General features: G+C 33.8%; 3 protein-coding genes across 5 annotated transcripts; all 3 read left to right on the forward strand.

The window, feature by feature from the left end:
• The first annotated feature begins 1177 nt into the window (after positions 1 to 1177).
• Positions 1178 to 2707, forward strand: LOC120358460. The gene is made up of 3 exons (XM_039452800.1): positions 1178 to 1571; positions 1657 to 1851; positions 2553 to 2707. The coding sequence occupies exons 1-3, from the start codon at positions 1373 to 1375 to the stop codon at positions 2705 to 2707; spliced, it is 549 nt and encodes a 182-aa protein (XP_039308734.1). The 5' UTR covers positions 1178 to 1372.
• A 1006-nt stretch (positions 2708 to 3713) lies between these two features.
• LOC120358503 lies at positions 3714 to 4452 on the forward strand. Its single transcript, XM_039452923.1, has 3 exons — positions 3714 to 3940; positions 4007 to 4166; positions 4238 to 4452. The coding sequence occupies exons 1-3, from the start codon at positions 3767 to 3769 to the stop codon at positions 4348 to 4350; spliced, it is 447 nt and encodes a 148-aa protein (XP_039308857.1). The 5' UTR covers positions 3714 to 3766; the 3' UTR covers positions 4351 to 4452.
• Positions 4453 to 8815: 4363 nt separating this feature from the next.
• On the forward strand, positions 8816 to 19895 carry LOC105205264 (fatty acid synthase). Of its 3 annotated transcripts, XM_039453214.1 has the most exons (9): positions 8831 to 8915; positions 8986 to 9260; positions 11616 to 11732; positions 11810 to 12163; positions 12931 to 16103; positions 16476 to 16944; positions 17010 to 17355; positions 17457 to 18955; positions 19221 to 19895. In XM_039453214.1, the coding sequence occupies exons 3-9, from the start codon at positions 11621 to 11623 to the stop codon at positions 19580 to 19582; spliced, it is 6315 nt and encodes a 2104-aa protein (XP_039309148.1). In that variant the 5' UTR covers positions 8831 to 8915; positions 8986 to 9260; positions 11616 to 11620; the 3' UTR covers positions 19583 to 19895. The 3 variants fall into 3 exon arrangements, with proteins under 3 accessions (XP_039309147.1, XP_039309146.1, XP_039309148.1); XM_039453213.1 differs by having other exon boundaries at positions 8816 to 9260; positions 11578 to 11732; XM_039453212.1 differs by having other exon boundaries at positions 8816 to 9260.
• The last annotated feature ends 542 nt before the right edge of the window (positions 19896 to 20437 follow it).

Here is a 20437-nt window from a genome sequence, read left to right on the forward strand (position 1 = left end):
CTGATCAAAATTTTCGTAATAAGCTACAAGCTCAACATCATACAGGAACATCAAAATTAGAAAATATTCCTTGTCTTGACATGATTAAAAATTTTCCACTTGAATCTATGCATCTAATTTACTTGGGTGTTATGAAAAAGCTTATCGTTAACTTATGGCTTTTTGGAAAAGCTTCGAATAAAGTATCAAAAAGTTTCGTAGATAATATTTCAGAATATCTTACTTTTATAAAACCATACGTCCCATCTGAATGTGTGAGAAAAACTCGTCCAATTGAAGAAGCTAAACATTGGAAAGCAACAGAATTTAGATTCTTTTTGTTATATTGTGGGCCTATCGTCTTAAAAAATTCAATATCGGACGAAAAATATTTACATTTCTTGTGCTTGCATGTTGCCATTAGATTTTTAAGTGCTATTGAACTTTATCCTAATTATTTAAATTATGTTCAATCATTATTAATTTATTTTGTTAAAAAGTTTATAACTATTTACGGAATGGAGTACATTTCGCATAATGTCCATGGTCTAATCCATGTTGTTGATGATTGCAGAATTTTTGGCAATTTAGATTCCTACAGTGCTTTTCCATTTGAAAATTATCTACAGCATTTGAAAAGATTAGTGAGAAAACCTGATGCTCCTTTGGCCCAGATTATTAATCGTTTGTGCGAAGCTGGAAACTTGCCATTTAACAAACCTATCAATTTAGAAAAAATATCATTAATAAATGAACATTATGCAGGTCCGTTACTAACAAACAATTTTTGTGTCCAATATAAAAAATGTACAATAGGCAATATTTCTTTAACTACAGAAGTTGGCAATAACTGTTGTTATTTACGTGATCGCAGTATCATTATCATTCATAATTTTGTAAAACAAGATGTTTTATACGTAATTGGTAAGAAATTTTTAAATGTTAGTAATTATTTTATAGAGCCATGTAAGTCGTCTCTTTTAGATATATATTTAGTAGACACATTGGGTGAGTTGTCAACATGGCTTGTTAGTGATATTTTAAGAAAATTTGTTATTTTTCCTACTAAAGAACATGCATTTGTTGTACTTCCACTTCTTCATACATTATAAACTTTTTCTCTTAGTCGTATAACTAATGATATAAATTATAAATTTATTATACAATTTTATCCGCTGTGAATTAATAATTATAAAATATTAACAAATTTTTTTCCTAACTTATGTATCTTTTATCATATTATTAATTATTAATTATAATTATTGTTCCAAAAATATTTCGTAATCCATAAGTAATCATTTTATCAAATTGTTCATTAGAATTTATTACAAATTCATCGAAGCATTCTGTTTAATTGTACAATACGTACATTAGTGATTGTGCACACTGTATAATGAGTTGGACAGTAGTGCATTTCATCAAAGAAGAATCAGTAGAGGCTGTTCCAACATCGTGGATACATGGTGAAACTTGTTATTGGCCACCATTTATTGGTTCAAAATTGGCAAATTGCATTAATAATTGCGAAAAACCTATGCTAAATACTTGGACGCTCCATAAAATCAGGGAACTTGGCAATGGACATACTTATGGTGAATATTTTTGCATTTGTTAAATAAAATGTTTTCTCTATTTATAATAAATTTTCATATGATTATACATATGTTTATTATTCAGACACTTTACACAAAGCAAAAGAAAAAGCTGCATTAGCAGAAGAAACATCTGATTTAACATCTAATTATGAATTTGCAAAAAGAAACCGTAAGAGGAAAAGACATTTTGGCGATGAGGATGATTCACCATTTAATAGTTCGCTCGAAGATGAAATAACATCGAATTTAAAACTACCAGAACCACCAAAAAAAAAAGGTAATCTGTAATTTTTAAAAGCAAATTGTGGTGATATTTTTAATACTTATACACAATGAGGATATAAATATTTCACATTTAAATGACGAGAATGATTATACTGGTCGAGAGTAGTTCTTAGTACTCAATATTTTTTTAAGTGAATTTATTAACATTTATAAGATTCTTCAAATTGCGCGCTGTATATATACTAGACTTAAAATAGCTTGTAAGAAAAACCCAGAATGAAATATCACTAAAATAAATTACTAATCAATTTAATAATTTTGATGCTTACACGCATTTCTACAAACTCCTTTTATCTCAAAAACTGTACAGAAATTTATTGTGGAAAATATTACTTCGGCCCTATATTTGCAATAAATTTTTTACAGTTTTCGAAATAAGGGGAGTAGCGATGCGTGTAAGCATCCAAATTATTAAATTGATTAGCATTTAAATTTAATGATATTATACCTATACATTCTGAGTTCTTTTAGGTTCTTCTTAAAAGTTGTTTTTTACGTCCCGCAAATATACAGCGCGCAGTTTGAAGAATTCTGTAAATATTTATAACTTTACCTAGAAAATCATTGAGCAGTAAGAATTGCTTTCCATCGGTATAGCCACTCACGTTATTTAAATATGTTGACGTACTTCCCGATCATATTGAGATTTCGTTTGTATATTAATTTCATTTAATAAATTTCCAAAAATTCTAGATATTGACAAGACAGATAAACAGTTAAGCACACAATTATCTTTAATAAACAAGGAAATACAAAAAAATGCACAAATGCAAAATAAAGTTATTTACAGGAAGAAAATAATAAAAAATAATAAAAAGAGACCAATATCTATAAAAACATATAAGTAAATTGCAGTAAAAAGAAAAAGTTATTCCAAGTATTGTATTATTTTTAGTGTCTACTTAAATTTTATTTTATATTTATATATGAAAACTAGAAAAAATTAAACTTAAAATAAATTCAAATAAAATATTACAACAAAATATTTAATTAACTACTTTTTATATTACAATAGATTCAGCAAAAAGTAAACTCTCACGTTTAAATGAAGAACCAGTTGCTCATTGCTCCTATATGGATGATTCCGGTAAAATCTTTTAATTAAATTATCACTTCTTTTAATATGTTTACACACACACATACACACATAATTTTATTATATATTTATATTTTAGTTGACATTCAGAAAACACATGCAGTAATAGAAAAGCGAGAAGAAAAGATACTTCAAGAGAATAAAAACAAGCAAAATAATATAAATAAGAATATTAATGGTAAGATATATTAAACAATAAGAAAAAAATGGATAAAATATATTAATGCAAGTTTAGGAAATAACGCATTATTTGTAAAAGTAATATTTAATACAGATTTTCAATAAAATTGGAACTTATTAACTATAATCTAACTTTTTAAGTATAAAGATATAAATGTTAAAAAATAAAGGAGTTATTACAAAGAATAAAAAAATTATTAGATTTAATTATAAGTTTTGTAAAAAAAGTTGGTTTTATACAGTTTGCAGCTTTATTATTACATTTTCGAATTTTTGATTAATAATGTAATGTAATTTTTTAAAATCGAATATTTACTTCAGCATTACAAAACAAGTAATGAAAACAATACAAGTAATGCTTTTTTGCAAGAATCGTTATTATAACAAAAACTAACTATAATAATAATGCGTAACTTTGTAAAGCAACATTTTCAACTTTATATATTAAATTACTTAAATTATAGAGATAAAATGAAAAGTAGTGCATTCTTCTGTTGTCTATAAAAAAATTGTGTGTTAGAAAATCTTTGTCATTTCACTTCTTATTCCTCTGTTAAATAACTTTTCAGATTTGGATTTCCAACAGCAAGTTTTACGACAATTAAATTTGATAAATTTTCGAATTCTACAAATGTCGCAAGATATTAATACTTTGATGGGAAATATTAATGCTAAAGATGATAATCAATTGTCGATGAAACCAGATAATACAATTTTGAATAAATTTGTATTTCCTTTAAAAGCGGAAGCAGACATGCATGAATTGGAAGAATATTTGAAAAACAAAGAGCACGCAAATCAATTTGTAAGTAGAAACATTTTCATGTCATTTTATGTGTAGATTTCAATTAAACATTAGTATTTCTTATAGATTACAGAATTGCTCAAAATAGGGGGATTGTCATACAAAAATATGACTAGGAGAATTCTCCAAAAATTATTTTCGGATAATATTGCTCAGACGTACAGTTGGGTTGGCTTTAAAGGAAAAAAAAATTTTTCAATACTTTGTGTTACATCCACAATTTTAAGTATGTATACATTCGTATTATAAATTACTATATTATAAATCTTTATTAATAACGTGCTGTTAAATGTATAGCTGCAGTACAAAAAGCACATACAACCTCACTTGCAGAGATTGAAAAAGTAATTAAAATGTGGCTAGTCAAAGCAAAGGAAAGACATTTAAAAAAGGCAAGGCTGACTATTTAGTTGTAATGTTGTAATTCAAAGCAACCTCCAGATACAAATTGCGACACCGATAAATTTTTTAAATTTAATTTTTAATATTTTTCTTGTATGAGCTGTTTTCCAGTTAGGTCACACGTTACATTGTTTCTATTATATAAGTTTTTGTTGAAACATAAAGCTGTAGACTTAATTTATGATACAGTAAAGATTGAACAATAATCTTCTCTTTCATTATACAACTCAAATTATGTTCATATTATAAATGAACATAATTGTCATTTATATGAAACATTGAATATTTTGTAAAGATTTTTGAAAATATTTTTGATGACACTGACATAATTTACATGTAACTTTTTATAGTGTCAAACAGTGTCACATATTGTGTCATAATTCTTTGACAGTGTGTTATATCTTGTCATCTGTGAAAAACAGTTTTACATATTTTATTGGAAAACAGCCATAAGCATTTAATTCAATTAGAAAGCATTTTTATTATACAAGGTTAAAAAAGTTTTTATTATACACGATGAAGTTGTATACCTGAATAAGAAATATCATTTGTGTTTGTATAACTTTGAAGCCTATTCTACAATAACGTAATATAAGGTCGTAAGGTTGTAATACGCGTTTTAAGTCTGAAAACTATAATTGTAAAAATGAGACTTATAGTCGCGGCTTACAGTTCTATGAGCTTGTATATGTTGTAGTATGCACTACGTTGTAGAATAAAGTTTAAGGAATATGGTGCCACATACTTAACGTCGTAACTTAATTTAAAAATAAATTTTTTTATTTTTAAATTTTATTTTTCATATTTTTTTTATATAATTTTTAATTATTTAATTAAAAAATATTGTTTCGTTAAACAAGACAAATCCCTTTGTATCTAACTAAGAAATAGGATTTGTATTTGTGCGTCCCATACAGCACAGAGAAATTGCAAGAACATTGCAGAATGATTTCATTGAAACATTGTAATATTGCATTTTGATTGCGAAACATTGCTGCAACATTGCTGGAAGATTGCAGAAACATTAAGATGTCCGCTTTTTAAAATATTGCATTGAAACATCCCATTTTTCCAAAATATTTACATAAATATTATTACATCACATAATTCCAATAAACAAAACAATATTTGTGTAACATTTAAAAAAACATTTTTCGCAAAAAAAATCTTGGGAATATTTTTTCTGAAATTTACAAGCGGTCACCCATCCAAGTCGCGATTCCGGTGAACGTTGCTTGACCTCCGAGATCGCTGCGAACTGATTCCTCATAATGATCTGTGAACACTTTATGTGTATATAACTGGTAGATCAGGTCAATATACGTTATCGAAAAAATAAAATATGTATAACTAAAGCACAATATTTATATAAACAAATTAAAATTATAGTTTTTTTTTACTAATTTTACAAATGCAGAATAGCATCTGGAATAACTTTTCTGTTATTTGTTTAAATAAAATGCAATTAGAAAATATATATCAATATATATCAATATAATTAAATTAAATAGAAAAAAATTGTTATTAAAAAAACAATTAAAAAATATTGTTTGTTCATTGGGTAGATCGAGGTTTCTTCATATATGGACCTATTTCATCTATTGATATAAATATTTATGTTTCTTAACAATACTATGATGCACACAGCACCACGGGACCGCATGTCTTTTTCTAGATGTCTTAGAATCAACATTTGAAGGATGTCTGCAGACGTCTATGCAAAGTCGATTTGCAGTCAACTTTGAAAGCCTGACTTGGATGAGTCGATATATGGACGGTTGTACTCTTAAGGAATGTAGAGATTCAGCGGAAAATTTAGTAACGTCGCCCGACCTTAATTTGCTAAATGCGGATGAATAATTATGGATGAGTTAAATTAATATATTATTATACGCGAATATTCTGCTTTGGCTCTTTATTATCACTACTTTATTAAAAAATTATGATATTGCAATGTTTCCGGAATATTACTGGCATATACCATGTGATGTTGCAGGCATATTGTTAATTTATGTTTCTGCAATGTTTCCGTAATATTGCATTGCAAACTGCAACATTGCAACGTTGCTGCAATGTTACTGGAATTTTCTGTGCTGTATGGGGTCATTCAAATATATATTAGAGTTTTATATACATATATGCATGTATATGTCTATATATAAAAATGTTATATTAATTAAAATAAGGATTACTATTTAATATAGTTAATGTGTAAGAGGTATTTAACTGTAAAATTAAAAAACTATTCTTAATTTTATCTAAACTATTTATTCTATTTCTTTAGAAAGATAAACAGGATATGCAATTTAAACCTAAATAAATAGAATAGTTTTCTAATATACAATGTATTATATAATTATACACAATTATATAATTTCTTGTATTCTTTTGTGCATTTGTGTATTTTGGGAATTTTTTGTAACAAATTTCTATGATATTTTGTATGAATTGATTAAAATGAAACATCCTGTATATGTGCACTTTATAATATTTACCTAATATTCCTATTATATTCTACGAATATTCTATGATTATTTGGTAGAACATTCTATAAACCTTCTTAAAATCAGAAAAACAGTCTCAAGTGAACATGCTATGAATATTTTTAGAATGTTTGTTGTCTCTTAAAAGTATTACCTAAGAATATTCCAAAGTTTTCGAAGAATATTCATAGAATATTCTCAAAATGTAACTGTGCTATCTGGGGAAATATTGAATACGGCATTACCGGTCGAAAGCAGTTCTTAAGGCTCAATAATTTTTTAAGTAAATTTTATTATAATTTTTGAAAAAACTATTTTTTATGGTTATTTGAAGATCATCGCCATTTTTTAAATAAAATTATATAATTTTTTTACATAATATTATATTGGTTTTAAATACGTTTTTTGAAGGTATTCATAGTTTCATAACCGTAAAAAATCTTTAAAAAACGTTTAAATAGAAACATTTTTGAAATCATAGTTTAAGAAACGTATTTGTTACGTTTCTACAGTCTTCGCAAAATGTCTTAAGTTTTACTAATTCAATACCGGTTTACAAATTCGATACCGTTATCGGTCAGTATGAATTGTGGGTTTCCCCAACGCGAAATAACGAGATCCTCTAATGCTTCGCGGATCTTCGGCCCCGTCGCAGAACGCAATGCTTTACATTCTATCCATTTCGTAAACAGATCCTAGATAACTAACATATACTAAAAATCCGCCTTACTTTGCTGTAATGGTCCAATGATATCCGCAGCTATCACGGTCCACGGTCCGTCCGCGATTCTATGACCCATTAAGCCGGCTGAACTTGCCTGTTGTACTTTGACGCGTTGACAAACCGTTTGTTTTCTGTTTCTGAATTCCCTGAATTAGCGTGCACTTAAAATGAAATAGATATATATTTGAAAGTTAGTGCAAGTAAGAAGGAACGTTCCAGTGCAGTTTAGTGCAGGAATAAAAAACAATCCTATAGATCATACGTTCGCACCTTGGTTACGTCACGGAATAAGTTCGGCCAAAAGTATTGAACCGTGACTCGTTGATACGTCTTCTCAACGCCGAGGTGTCCTGCCTGCGGTACATCGTGGAATTCTCTTAACGCTTTGTTACGATATTCCTTCGGTAATACCAACGGTCGAGATCTTCTACTATTTCCGAGATCACGGATTTCGATCTCAAAAAAATAAAGTCTATTATCCACGATTTTTCATTGGGTGTATTTTTCCGGATGTTTTCCGACCTCTCGTAATCTTTTGGCGATACCATTTACCCTTCGTATCATTCCATTCTGCGGTATTTATCGCTGCGTTTACGTACGCGTCGTGTTACAATATGGTTATTGCTGAATTCAGCTTAAACCATTTCCGCGAATTGTGTCAGCTTGCATTTCCGAAGCAACAGGCACTTGTGGCGTGATTGTTGCTAAGCGGAAATGCATATAGCTACTGAGGCTATAACATAACAAATAAAAATATTGAATACGGCATACCGGTTGAAAGCAGTTCTTAGGGCTCAATAATTTTTTAAGTGAATTTTATAAACATTTACAAGATTCTCGCAAACTGCCTGCCACAATTTCGCCGGACTTAAAATACAGTTTTAAAGAAGAATCCGAATGTAAAGCACAAAATTAAATTGCTAATTAATTTAATTATTAATTTGATGCTTGTACGCATCTTCACCTTGTGCTATCTCCCCCTAATCCTGAAAAACTAAAGAAATTTCGTTAAAGCTGTGTTTTAAGTCCGGCAAAATTGCAGCAATTAATAGGCAAATTACTGACATTTTGTTGACTGGATAGCAGGACCGCCGTAAGCGGACGTGCAAAGCGTGCACTGCACGAGGGCGGCACGAGTAGGGAGCGCCCTGCCCGTGCCTCCGCGCGCCGCAAGCAAACCATTGTTTCTTATCTGCCGCGTAAGCAATTGTTAGGATTCCCCGTACAGTAGTCGATTTTTTTTGTATTTATAATTCCCAACATTTCTTTCATTTCTCGTATGATCAGTCAGAAGTGTAGGGCTGATAAAGAGATCGCCGATAGGCACATGTGCGCAGTCGGCGGCTTTGAAGCGGCATTAGTAAAGGTTGACGTGACGAATTGCGAGTTGTCGCCGCGGAATTGAGATAATTTCACAGATTATCTTAATTTCGCAGACATTTTTTGCCAAAGCGTCGCATCGGCCGCCCTTTGATGCGCGAAGGACCGCGATCTTTTTTGATTTCGCCGAAAAACCACTATCTAAACCGCGAACTGAGCGCGTTCGAGAGCTCAGTCTTTCGCTGCTTGTGACGTTAAGTTCTTTTCTACAGAGGTTAAATAAAACTGAGAATAAAACATTAATTCTTTTATAGTTAAGTGTTTTTATTAAAGTGATTTAAAAGAAGCCTTCATTGTGCTATCTACAAATAATTCACCTGGAAAAATAATGGTATGTACCTAATAAATGTTTTTCTTTTTATGAAGTGTTAAGTTGAGCATGCGTTTCTTTATTCTAAAGATTTATCAAAATCTAAAAGATTTATCAAAATCAATTATGTCATAAATACTATAAAACGATAAAACACAAACAAAATTACTATACAATTTTCAAGTGTCTCTATGCTTCTTTTCTATTATCTGTCCGCTCGTCTATTCGCCGCATAACTGTAAAATTATCTGACAGATAAGATTAAAATTTATTAATTGCTGAAGTTAAAAAAACTACATCACAAAAATATTTTTCTATACTATACAAATAAGGTATCAAAATTTAGGAGTACAGAGAAAACATGTCTCATTCAATAAAATAATTTTTATTTATTATTGGTGAAGCTTTATTAGAATATTATGTACAACATTTTGCTGAATTTTTAGTATTCGGGTCAATATTAACTGACCAAAATTAAATTTCAATGAAATTGTGTTCTAATATTTCTAATGACTATATCAGAAATCACAAAAAAGGAAAAAACCTTCCGGTGCCCAATTTCGACAGAAAAAAAGACAAAAAGAGGTAGAGCAAGAAAAATTGTCAGGGTCAAATTTTTAAACAAACCAGAAATTGCAGAAGATCAAAAAATTGACGTGCCGTCAACAAGTACATCAGATTTCGAACCAAAGGAAATATCTGAGGAGAATTCTACAGTAACAAGAGTTCGTCATACTTCTGAAAGTGATTCGGATTTAAAAGAAATTGTTGAAGAAGATTTAGATACAGAACAATCGTTGTCGACCAGTAGCTGTAATATTTTTGTATCTGAGGACCCTGGATTGTGGCCTGAAAATATTAACAATGATTTTGCCACTATTTTAGTGAAACGTGGACCTGTACAGGCACACAATCACAATTTTCCGGTTAATGATGACGGAAGAAAATTTTCGAATAATTATTATTATCGACGACTTTCTAATAGAGAAAAAACTAATAGAGAATGGCTTGTCTACTCAATTTCTAAGAATACTGTGTATTGTTTTTGCTGTAAAATTTTCGGAAAAACTGCAAGTAGTCTATCTGATCTGAATGGCTTTTCGGATTGGTCACATTTGTCTTTAACATTAAAAAGACACGAGACAAGTGTTGCTCATATTAAAAATATTAAATCATGGATTTGAACAATATGTTAACAATTAAAACAACCGTAAACCAAATGCAACTGAGACTAATAGAATCAGAAAAAAAACATTGGTCTGACGTTATAGAAAGAATTATTGCCGTTATAAAGTTTTTGTCACGTCAATGTCTAGCTTTTCGAGGTACATCGAAAACATTATATGAGCATAATAATGGTAATGTTCTCAAGGCAATAGAAATGATGGCATCATTTAATACAGTTATGCGAGAACATATTTGCAGAATTGACTTGTCAAAATCAAAAAAAGATAAAATCGCATAGCTTACTATCTAGGCGATGATATTCAAAACCAAATAATTGATTTACTTGGTACTTTGATCAAAAATAATATATTAAATAAAGTCAGGGAATCAAAATATTTTTCCATTATATTAGACTGCACGCCGGATGTTAGTCATATTGAACAAATCACTATAATTATTAGATATGTTTATATAAATAACACAAAGAAAGAGATAGAAATTAATGAAAATTTCATAGAATTTTGTCCAATTATAAATAATACTGACGAAAATTTGTCGACTTTTGTACAAAATTTATTTTTAGAATTAAACCTTAATATCCAAAACATGCGTGGACAACATTATGGCAACAGATCAAACATGCGTGGAAAACACAATAAACTACAGAAAAATCTTTTGGATATTAATAATCGTGCTTTTTTGTTCCCTGCTCAGCCCATAGTTTAAATTTAGTAGTAAATGATGCTGCTAATATTTCACACAAAACTGTATTTTTCTTTAATATAATACAAGAAATGTACCAATATAGATTAAGCAATCAATCTATTGTTGCTATAGAACATGAAATATTAGATAATTTAGAAATAAAACAAATAGTTGCAGATTTTGCAAAATTAAAAGCCAGAAAAGTTCAATTTATTTGAATTGAAATACATAATAAATCTATATTAATTAATTTATTTTGTGTTTTATTAACTTTTCAACATATAAAACCTATTTCATGTAAGTAGTCACAGAAAATTTTATTTTGAAAAAATTTAGTCACGAGTCAAACGAAACAAGGGACGGCAAAATTAAACTCGCACGCGGGCGCACTTACGTCTAACGGCGGTCCTGCTGGATAGATGTGTTGAGAAACGTAAAAAAAATCAAATTGGTTCTATTTTTGCAGATTTAGAGTGAAAGAAGATTAATACAAGTTTTTTACAGTCAAGATGTCTGCTCAGTTTGAAAGTGTCAACGGTCCTATGACGCGGGAATCCGCGATCGGGAATGAAGTACCGCTACCATATGTCAATAATGATATTGTCATTACGGGAATATCAGGTAATTGTTGATTATGGCACGACTTGCCGAATCTCTATAGGAGCGTAACGTATCAATCAAATAAACACTTTTTCCAGGTCGTCTGCCTGAATCAGCTAATATCGACGAATTCAAAAAAAATTTAATGAGCGAAATAGATATGGTGACGGATGACGAGCGCCGTTGGCCAAGGGGCCTACATGGGCTACCAGCCAGATTTGCAAAAATCAAGGACCTCAGCAGCTTTGACGCAGCTTTTTTTGGAATACATCCCAAGCAGGCACATGTAACGGATCCTCAGCTTCGTTTATTGTTAGAAGCCACGTATGAAGCGATAATTGACGCCGGCATCAATCCCACGACCGTGAGAGGATCGCGTACCGGCGTTTTTGTTGGTATCTCTTCCTCGGAATCGGATGAATTCTGGATGCGAGATGCAGAGACCATAAATGGTTTGTACATTATGAAAAATGGTACCAAATATTTTCTCAGTCAATTACTTTAATTTTTTTTTATCTGCCGCGAAGCAAAGTATTTGTTCAAGTTTCATTTAAACGTAAGAAAATTAAAAAAATTATAACATTTATGGATTCTAAATATCTAGAAATTTTTTAAAAATAAGAAAGTAATTGTGATGATACAGATGCATCATTTCACACCCAGAAAAGTTTCTTCGAAAAAGATTTGTTTGAATCAAAAAAATTTGTTATGGTTGAAGAAAAGTATAGCATTGCAATACGATTAAAGAAAAATTTCTTTGACTTGAAGAAATTTCTTGATTATTTTTTTTTTATTAAATTTAAAGAAATAGTTTGGTTATGAAATGCAAATTTTTTTTTAATGAAAGAAATATATTAAAATAATCACAATTAAGTTATTTCTTACATTTCTGTCAGTATTTTCTTGGAATTAAAAACTAATTTGTTTAAATAAAACAAATAAATTAAACAAATAATTCACATATTTACTGTACAAAAAATCAATGATATCACTTCTTGAAATCAAATAAACTTTTATTTTCCTTAAAGATACTTTTATTTTAACTTTAAAAAATTTAGTTAAAGAAACAATTTTTTAAATACAATTCAAACATAATTTTTCTCTGAGTGTACGTGTAAATAATTGTTTATATTTTAATATTTATCATAAATATGTTACGGCGTTAGAAAAATGACACAATTTGCTGAAAATAAATCGAGACATTTGCACTTGCTTGCAGGATACAATCTGCTCGGCAGTTCCAGATCGATGTTTGCCAACAGAGTCTCATATTCATTTGATTTTACCGGACCAAGTTACTCGTTAGATACCGCTTGTTCTTCATCATTATACGCTACACATAATGCTGTAAAAGCAATACGAGCTGGCGAATGCGATGCTGCAATCGTAGGTGGACTGAATCTCGTGCTAAAACCCAACTATTCTTTACAAGGATTAAAATTAAACATGCTGTCTCAGGATGGCAAATGCAAAACGTTCGACGTTTCAGCTAACGGTTACGTGAGGGCTGAGGCGGTTGTGGCGATGTATTTGCAGAAAGCAAAAGATGCACGTCGAGTGTACGCGACGATAATTCGAACAAAAACAAATACCGACGGCTATAAATCTCAGGGTATTACGTATCCCAATGATGAAATGCAGAATCAATTGATGCGTGACATTTATACCGAAGCAGGAATTAATCCCGTGGACGTGAGTTACGTGGAGGCTCACGGTACCGGTACAAAAGTAGGAGACAAAGTGGAGGTATCTGCTATCGAGAAACTGTTCTGCAAAGACCGGAAAACTCCCTTGCTAATTGGCTCAGTCAAATCCAATATGGGTCACTCGGAACCGGCCAGTGGATTATGCTCTATCGCCAAAGTACTAATCGCGATGGAAGCAGGCGTGATACCCGGCAATTTGCACTTTAAGACACCAAATCCAGATATTCCAGCCTTGAAAGAGGGACGCATTCGAGTAGTCGACAAGGCCACACCGTGGAACGGTGGTCTCATAGGTATTAATTCATTTGGCTCCGGTGGCACAAACGCACACATCATTCTCCGCAGCAATCCAAAACCAAAACCATCACTGCTATTGAACATCGCCGAATCGTTGCCGAAATTGGTTGCTGTATCGGGTCGAACAAAGGAAGCGGTGCACGCCTTACTGGATAAAGCAAAAGAGCATCATAATGACGATGAGTTTCTCTCATTGTTAAGAATGATTCATAATAATAATATTTCCGGCCATGAGATTCGCGGATACGAGATACTTAGTATCGATGGTACACGTGAAATGACTGAAATAACGAGCTCTCAAGAGAGACGTCCAATTTGGTTTGTATTTTCTGGTATGGGCACGCAATGGGCGGGCATGGGCCATCAATTGTTTAGCATTGAAATTTTTCAACGTAGTTTGCGACGATGCGCGGACGCGTTGGCACCCCATGGCATCGACCTCATGAATATCATCACGAACGCCACGGACGAGACGTTCGAGAATGTACTAAATTCTTTCGTGACTATCACGTCTATGCAGGTCGCTTTCGTGGATATTTTAACGTCGATAGGTATATCGCCGGACGGTATAATCGGACACTCCATTGGAGAATTGGGTTGTGCTTATGCTGACGGTGCGTTTACATTAGAGCAAACTGTCTTAGCGGCTTACTCTAGAGGCAAGGCGATTATGGACTCCAAGTTGGAACCGGGCGTTATGGCGGCAGTTGGTTTGAGTTGGGAGGAGATCAGAAAAATGTGCCCACCCGATATCGTTCCAGCTTGTCACAACGCTGCGGACTCGATCACTATTTCCGGTCCGCCTGAGTCTATGCAAAAATTTGCAGAAACGCTCAAGAGCAAAGATATCTTCGTAAAGATGGTGAAAAGTTCCGGCTACGCCTTCCACAGCCAATACATCGCCTCGGCCGGGCCTAAGCTACGCGCTTCGCTCGACAAAATCATCCCGAATCCAAAGCAAAGATCAGCCAGATGGATTTCCAGTTCCATACCGGAGTCTGCATGGAGCAGTCCGCTCGCGCAATCTAGCTCGTCTGCGTATCACGTAAATAATTTACTCTCTCCTGTGCTCTTCCACGAAGCGATCGCGCGTATTCCAGAGAACGCGATAACAATCGAAATTGCACCACATTGTTTGCTACAGGCAATTTTGCGCAGATCGTTACCACCAACGGTGACAAATGTCAGCCTTCATAAACGGGATCATTCGAACAACCTAGTCTTTTTGCTGTCTAATGTGGGTAAACTGTATAATGCTGGTGCCCAACCTAATATTTTCAAATTATACCCGTCGATAAGTTTTCCGGTCGGTCGAGGAACACCAATGATCGGGCCTCTAGTCAAGTGGGATCATTCCACCGCGTGGGATGTGGCTTCTTTCAATCAGATATCGAGCCACTCGGGAGAGTGTATCGTCAAGATAGATCTATCGAAAGAAACGGACGCGTATCTAGCTGGACATCAGATAGACGGACGAGTCCTTTTCCCAGCCACTGGCTATATTCTGTTAGTATGGAAAACTTTGGCGAAACTGCGTGGCACCGATTTTGAAAGATTGCCGGTGGTATTCGAGAACGTGCGCTTTCAGCGAGCAACTGTTATGCCAAAAGAGGGAATGGTGAAATTCTCGATAACCATCTTCGAGGGAACGGGCGACTTTGAAATCTGTGAAGCCGGTACAATCGTCGTCAGTGGAAATGTCCACGCGTCCAAGGCTATCGAGAAAGATCAACTGAAGCTGCCGCCACCACCAATACCGCCTACCGACAACGAGATTTTGCCATTGAACGCCAAAGACATTTATAAGGAATTGAGGTTGCGCGGGTACGAGTATCGCGATATCTTTCAAGGAATCAAATCTTGCGATAACTACGGCGTTGCTGGTCAATTGTGCTGGTTCAATCAATGGATTCCGTACATAGACACTATGCTTCAGTTCAGCATAATGTCCACTAGCCATAGACTAATGTATTTACCGACGCGTCTCCAATACGCCGCGATCGATCCTATTCTTCATAAACGACTGGTGGAAGAATTACCAGAAAATGGTGGTTTACCGGTGTATCACTATAAGGACATCGATATTGTTAAATCGGGTGGTATCGAGCTCAGAGGATTAAAATCTTCTTTGGCACCTCGACGACAGCAGACTCAAGCCGATCCTAAATATGAACAATACACTTTCGTGCCCTATGAAAATTCGCAAAATCTAGTAAAGGATCCAAAGAGAGGAAAAATACACGCACTCACCGTTCTTTTGCAAATTATATGTGAGAACACGATGGCGTTGAAACTGAAAACCATGGAGATTGCGGGCGAACGAGCTGCGGAAGCTCTTTTAGCGCCGCTTATATTTGACATTTTTAATGGTGAACTAGGCTCGCCTATCGTAAGTGATTTTAATAAATTGTTTTGTGTCATTCAAAATAAAATAATTTTTAATTCGAAATTCCTAGTGTCTCCTCGTGTATATAATATCAAAGATGAACAAAAACTCTAGAAATAATTAGAGATGAGAAATCTATGATTGTGCTAATTATGATGACGCGTATATTTATAAAAATTATTTTATTTTATTATACTGTTTACTTATTCCTTGTATTTGTATGCACAGCTTTAAAATGCATATAAACTTGTAAATGAAATAAGGCATGTTCCAATTGACTTCATAATTTGTTTCTATTTGTAATTGCTTCTTGTCAAGAGCAGTACATCCCTCTTCAACACTTAAAATTACTATAAAATCATTTGATTTTTTCAGATTGATTTACAAGTAATCGCAGTTTCTGCCGACAATTACATAGAGAGTTTGCGTCAAATGAACGTAAATGCAAACGTCGTAACGCGAGACGTGAAGTCTGCACCTCCCGCTCAGGATATGCACCTCGTCATAGCAGCGGATATTTTGTCGAATCAGTCTGATATGATTCTCAAAAATTTGGTCGCTAGTTTAAAACCTGGTGGTTTCATTCTTCTGCAGGAGACCGCTGTACAACTGGATTTGAAGATCGCGTTGAAGGAAACTAATCTAACGTTGGCCGGAAAACAAACCGATCCGGTAGGAAAAACATACTTGCTGCTAAAGAAACGGGAAGAAAGGAAAGAACCGATGGTCATACAAATCACAGAGAACAATCTCTCGTGGCTGGAGGATGTAAAAACAGCATTGAAGAAATCTGATAGCGAGGGTCAAGAAGTGCTCCTTGTATCCCAGGGCGAAGAAACGCTTGGTAAGATAGATAGATCGGAATAAAATCAAATTAAACGGATCAAAATCTTGTCTTTTTATTCATAGGTTTAGTCGGACTCATGACTTGCATACGGCGCGAGACAGGTGGTGCAAATGCGCGCTATGTCTTCATCCAAGACACGAGAGCTCCCAAGTTTGGCTTATCCGTACGGTTTTACGTAGAACAATTAAACAAAGGATTAATGGCCAACGTGCTAAAAGGAGGACAATGGGGCAGTTATCGACACGTACAATTAGATGTAACTTTCAAACAGATACATCATGTGTATGCGAATACGTTGAGAAGAGGAGACCTTAGCAGCTTGAAATGGATCGAAGGCCCACTTAATTATTATCGAAAATTTCCTAATAAAAAACTTTGCGACGTATATTATTCTTCATTAAACTTCAGGTAAGTTTCAACGTAATATTCATTAAAAATTGATTGAAAATTTAGATAATGAGGACCTTCATCTAGAAAAAAAGATATAACATAAATTATACGAATGATAGGGACATCATGTTGGCGAGTGGCAAACTATCACCAGACGTCTTGCCACGAAATATGGCTACGAAAGAGTCCGTATTAGGATTCGAATTCTCCGGGAGAGACGCCGACGGTCGTCGCGTGATGGGCATAGTTGAAGCTAAAGGATTAGCCACCACTGTGGTAGCGGATATTAGTTTTCTTTGGGAGGTACCCGACAAGTGGACCTTGGAACAAGCCGCAACGATACCGATTGCTTACGCGACTAGTTACTATGCTCTATTTATACGGGGTCGATTAGAAGCAGGCGAAAGCGTATTAATCCATGCTGGTACAGGCGGTGTCGGTCAAGCAGCGATTTCCATCGCTTTGCATGCTGGTTGTAATGTCTTCACTACCGTGGGTACGCCAGAAAAAAGAGAATATCTCAAAAAAGTCTTCCCGCAATTGAACGACAGGCACATCGGCAATTCTCGAGATACGAGTTTTGAACAGTTGATACGCGTCGAGACCCAAGGACGTGGAGTCGACGTCATACTAAATTCACTGGCAGAAGAAAAATTGCAAGCCGGCATTCGATGCCTCGCGTACGGTGGCCGTTTCATTGAAATCGGCAAGTATGATTTGTCGAATGACAGCCGTATAGGAATGTCAATGTTTTTGAAAAATACATCTTTCCATGGTGTTTTGTTGGATATATTATTCGGAGAAGATGTTGACGAAAAAGAAAGCGCGATAAAAAAAATACTGGTAAAACTCGTTTTGGAGGGAATCAAGAATGGCGCAGTACGTCCGCTCGACTCAACTGTCTTCTCAGAACAACAGCTTGAGCAGGGATTCAGATTTATGGCGACGGGCAATCACATTGGCAAAGTGCTACTGAAAATCCGTGATGAGGAACCGAAGGAGCGCGTACCAATGCCGAAGACAATAGCCGCAATTCGGCGTACTTACTTAAATCCAGAAAAATCATACGTCTTGATCGGCGGTCTCGGTGGATTCGGTCTGGAACTGGCCGACTGGATGATCAGCCGCGGCGCCAAATTCATCGTTCTCGTATCGCGCTCAGGCATACGCACCGGTTATCAAGCATTACATGTGCGTCGCTGGCGCGAAAACGGCGTGAAAATTGTTATTTTCACGGAGAATGTTACGATATTATCCGGTGCCGAACGCTTGATCCAAGAAAGCAACCAGTTGGCTCCTGTTGGCGGCATATTCAATTTGGCAGCCGTCCTACGTGACGCTCTCATCGAAAACCTGGAAGAAGCCGATTTCAAAATGGTTATATCACCAAAAATCAACGTTACAAGAAATTTAGACGCGGTATCGAGAAAGCTCTGCCTATCGCTAGATTATTTTGTGGTATTTTCGTCTCTATCGAGCGGTCGCGGTAATATGGGTCAAACCAACTACGGTTTCGCAAACTCGGCTATGGAGAGAATGATAGAAGAGAGGCAGGCTAATGGCTTACCTGGTCTCGCCATCCAATGGGGTGCCATCGGAGACGTTGGCTTAATCATGGGTAATATACTAATATATGAAATAGTTTGAGAAAATAGGTATCTTCTCTCTTTTAATCAAATTTTTGAATGAATCGTTTTTAAACTTTTCCAATTTGCCTTTTCTTTGCATTTGTTAATTCAATCATCTTTATTTTATGTTTTTTTTCAAACAGTATAATTTATAAAATAATAATGAAGCGATACCTAATGCACATTTTATATAACGTTGTTCTACATTTATTGATCTTAAATAACACAACTTTTTTTACATTTTTACTTCTTCAGAAATGATGGGAGGTAACGATGCCAAGGTGAGAGGTAGTATACCGCAACAAATATCGAGTTGTCTCGCAACGATGGATATATTCCTTCAACAACCGCATCCGGTGCTGGCTTCTTCGGTATTAGGTGAAAAATATAAATCCGACAATGGCAACAAGACCAATCTCATTGCAACCGTTACCAATATCTTAGGCATTAAAGATGTTGATTCGATTAATCCCAATAATACCTTGGCCGACTTGGGTATGGATTCGTTAATGGACACGGAGATAAAACAGACTCTTGAAAGAAATTACGATATCGTATTATCGGCGCAAAAGATTCGTACCTTAACCATCGCTACATTGCAAGAATTATCTAATTGATAGCAATAATTTAGAGTAGTGATATGCAGCATTTTGTAAACTGAGAGCTATTTTTAGAAATAAGCAAAGTTTTGAAAGTTGCATAAACACACGCGAGCGCGCACACATGTATGTGAAAGAAACAATCAGTTCATAAAATTATAATTTCTTTATTATTGTAATCGGTGGGTAGTTTGTATCAAATATTAGTTACATATAGATAGTTAGTAAAAGATAGTTAGTACATCTATTACTATTAATTAGATGTACTAACTTCTAAAATAATATAGAAATGTTATAATACATTACATTATTAAGAAAAAATGTTAACACATTATTTTAATGTTTACACATTATTTTCCCGACATTTTCTTTTTATCAACTTTTGTAAATATTATATAACGGCAATATACAATTTTGATATTGACATATTACTTTTTTTGATTTCAATACGGATGTAATAAAAATTTATTGGAAATGTACTGGTTCAGTACTGATATTCGATATATTCCTTTAACCAACGTTTGTATAAGTTCAGTGTTGTAAATCTAACGGCAATGTACAGTTTTGATACTGATGCTCGACATATTACTTTTGCCGATTTCAATACGGATGAAATAACAAAAATCTATGGAAAATGTACTGGTTCAGTATTAATATTCGACATATTTCTTTTGTCAATTTTTGTATGATATGTTACTGAAAATCTTATCGGTAATATGCTGAATCAATACTACTATTCTGTACTAATCTACATAATTCGTTTGTTTTCTGTTCCCAAACTCTCTGAAGTAGTGTACACTTAAAATGAAATAGATAGATGTTTGAAAGTTGGCGAAAGTAAGAAGGAACGTTCCAGTGCAGTCTAGTGCAGGA

Source organism: Solenopsis invicta, chromosome 8 (genome assembly GCF_016802725.1).
Source record: "Solenopsis invicta isolate M01_SB chromosome 8, UNIL_Sinv_3.0, whole genome shotgun sequence".
NCBI classification, from domain to species: Eukaryota; Metazoa; Arthropoda; class Insecta; order Hymenoptera; family Formicidae; genus Solenopsis; species Solenopsis invicta.

Coding starts and splice junctions, on each gene's coding strand:
- LOC105205264 (XM_039453213.1), top strand. CDS start 11,621: ATGTCTGCTCAGTTTGAAAGTGTCAACGGTCCTATGACGCGGGAATCC. Junction 11,733..11,809: donor TGTCATTACGGGAATATCAG/GTAATTGTTGAT, acceptor CACTTTTTCCAG/GTCGTCTGCCTGAATCAGCT. Junction 16,945..17,009: donor CCAGGGCGAAGAAACGCTTG/GTAAGATAGATA, acceptor TTTTATTCATAG/GTTTAGTCGGACTCATGACT.
- LOC120358460 (XM_039452800.1), top strand. CDS start 1,373: ATGAGTTGGACAGTAGTGCATTTCATCAAAGAAGAATCAGTAGAGGCT. Junction 1,572..1,656: donor TGGCAATGGACATACTTATG/GTGAATATTTTT, acceptor TTTATTATTCAG/ACACTTTACACAAAGCAAAA. Junction 1,852..2,552: donor AGAACCACCAAAAAAAAAAG/GTAATCTGTAAT, acceptor CAAAAATTCTAG/ATATTGACAAGACAGATAAA.
- LOC120358503 (XM_039452923.1), top strand. CDS start 3,767: ATGTCGCAAGATATTAATACTTTGATGGGAAATATTAATGCTAAAGAT. Junction 3,941..4,006: donor AAGAGCACGCAAATCAATTT/GTAAGTAGAAAC, acceptor TATTTCTTATAG/ATTACAGAATTGCTCAAAAT. Junction 4,167..4,237: donor TGTTACATCCACAATTTTAA/GTATGTATACAT, acceptor TTAAATGTATAG/CTGCAGTACAAAAAGCACAT.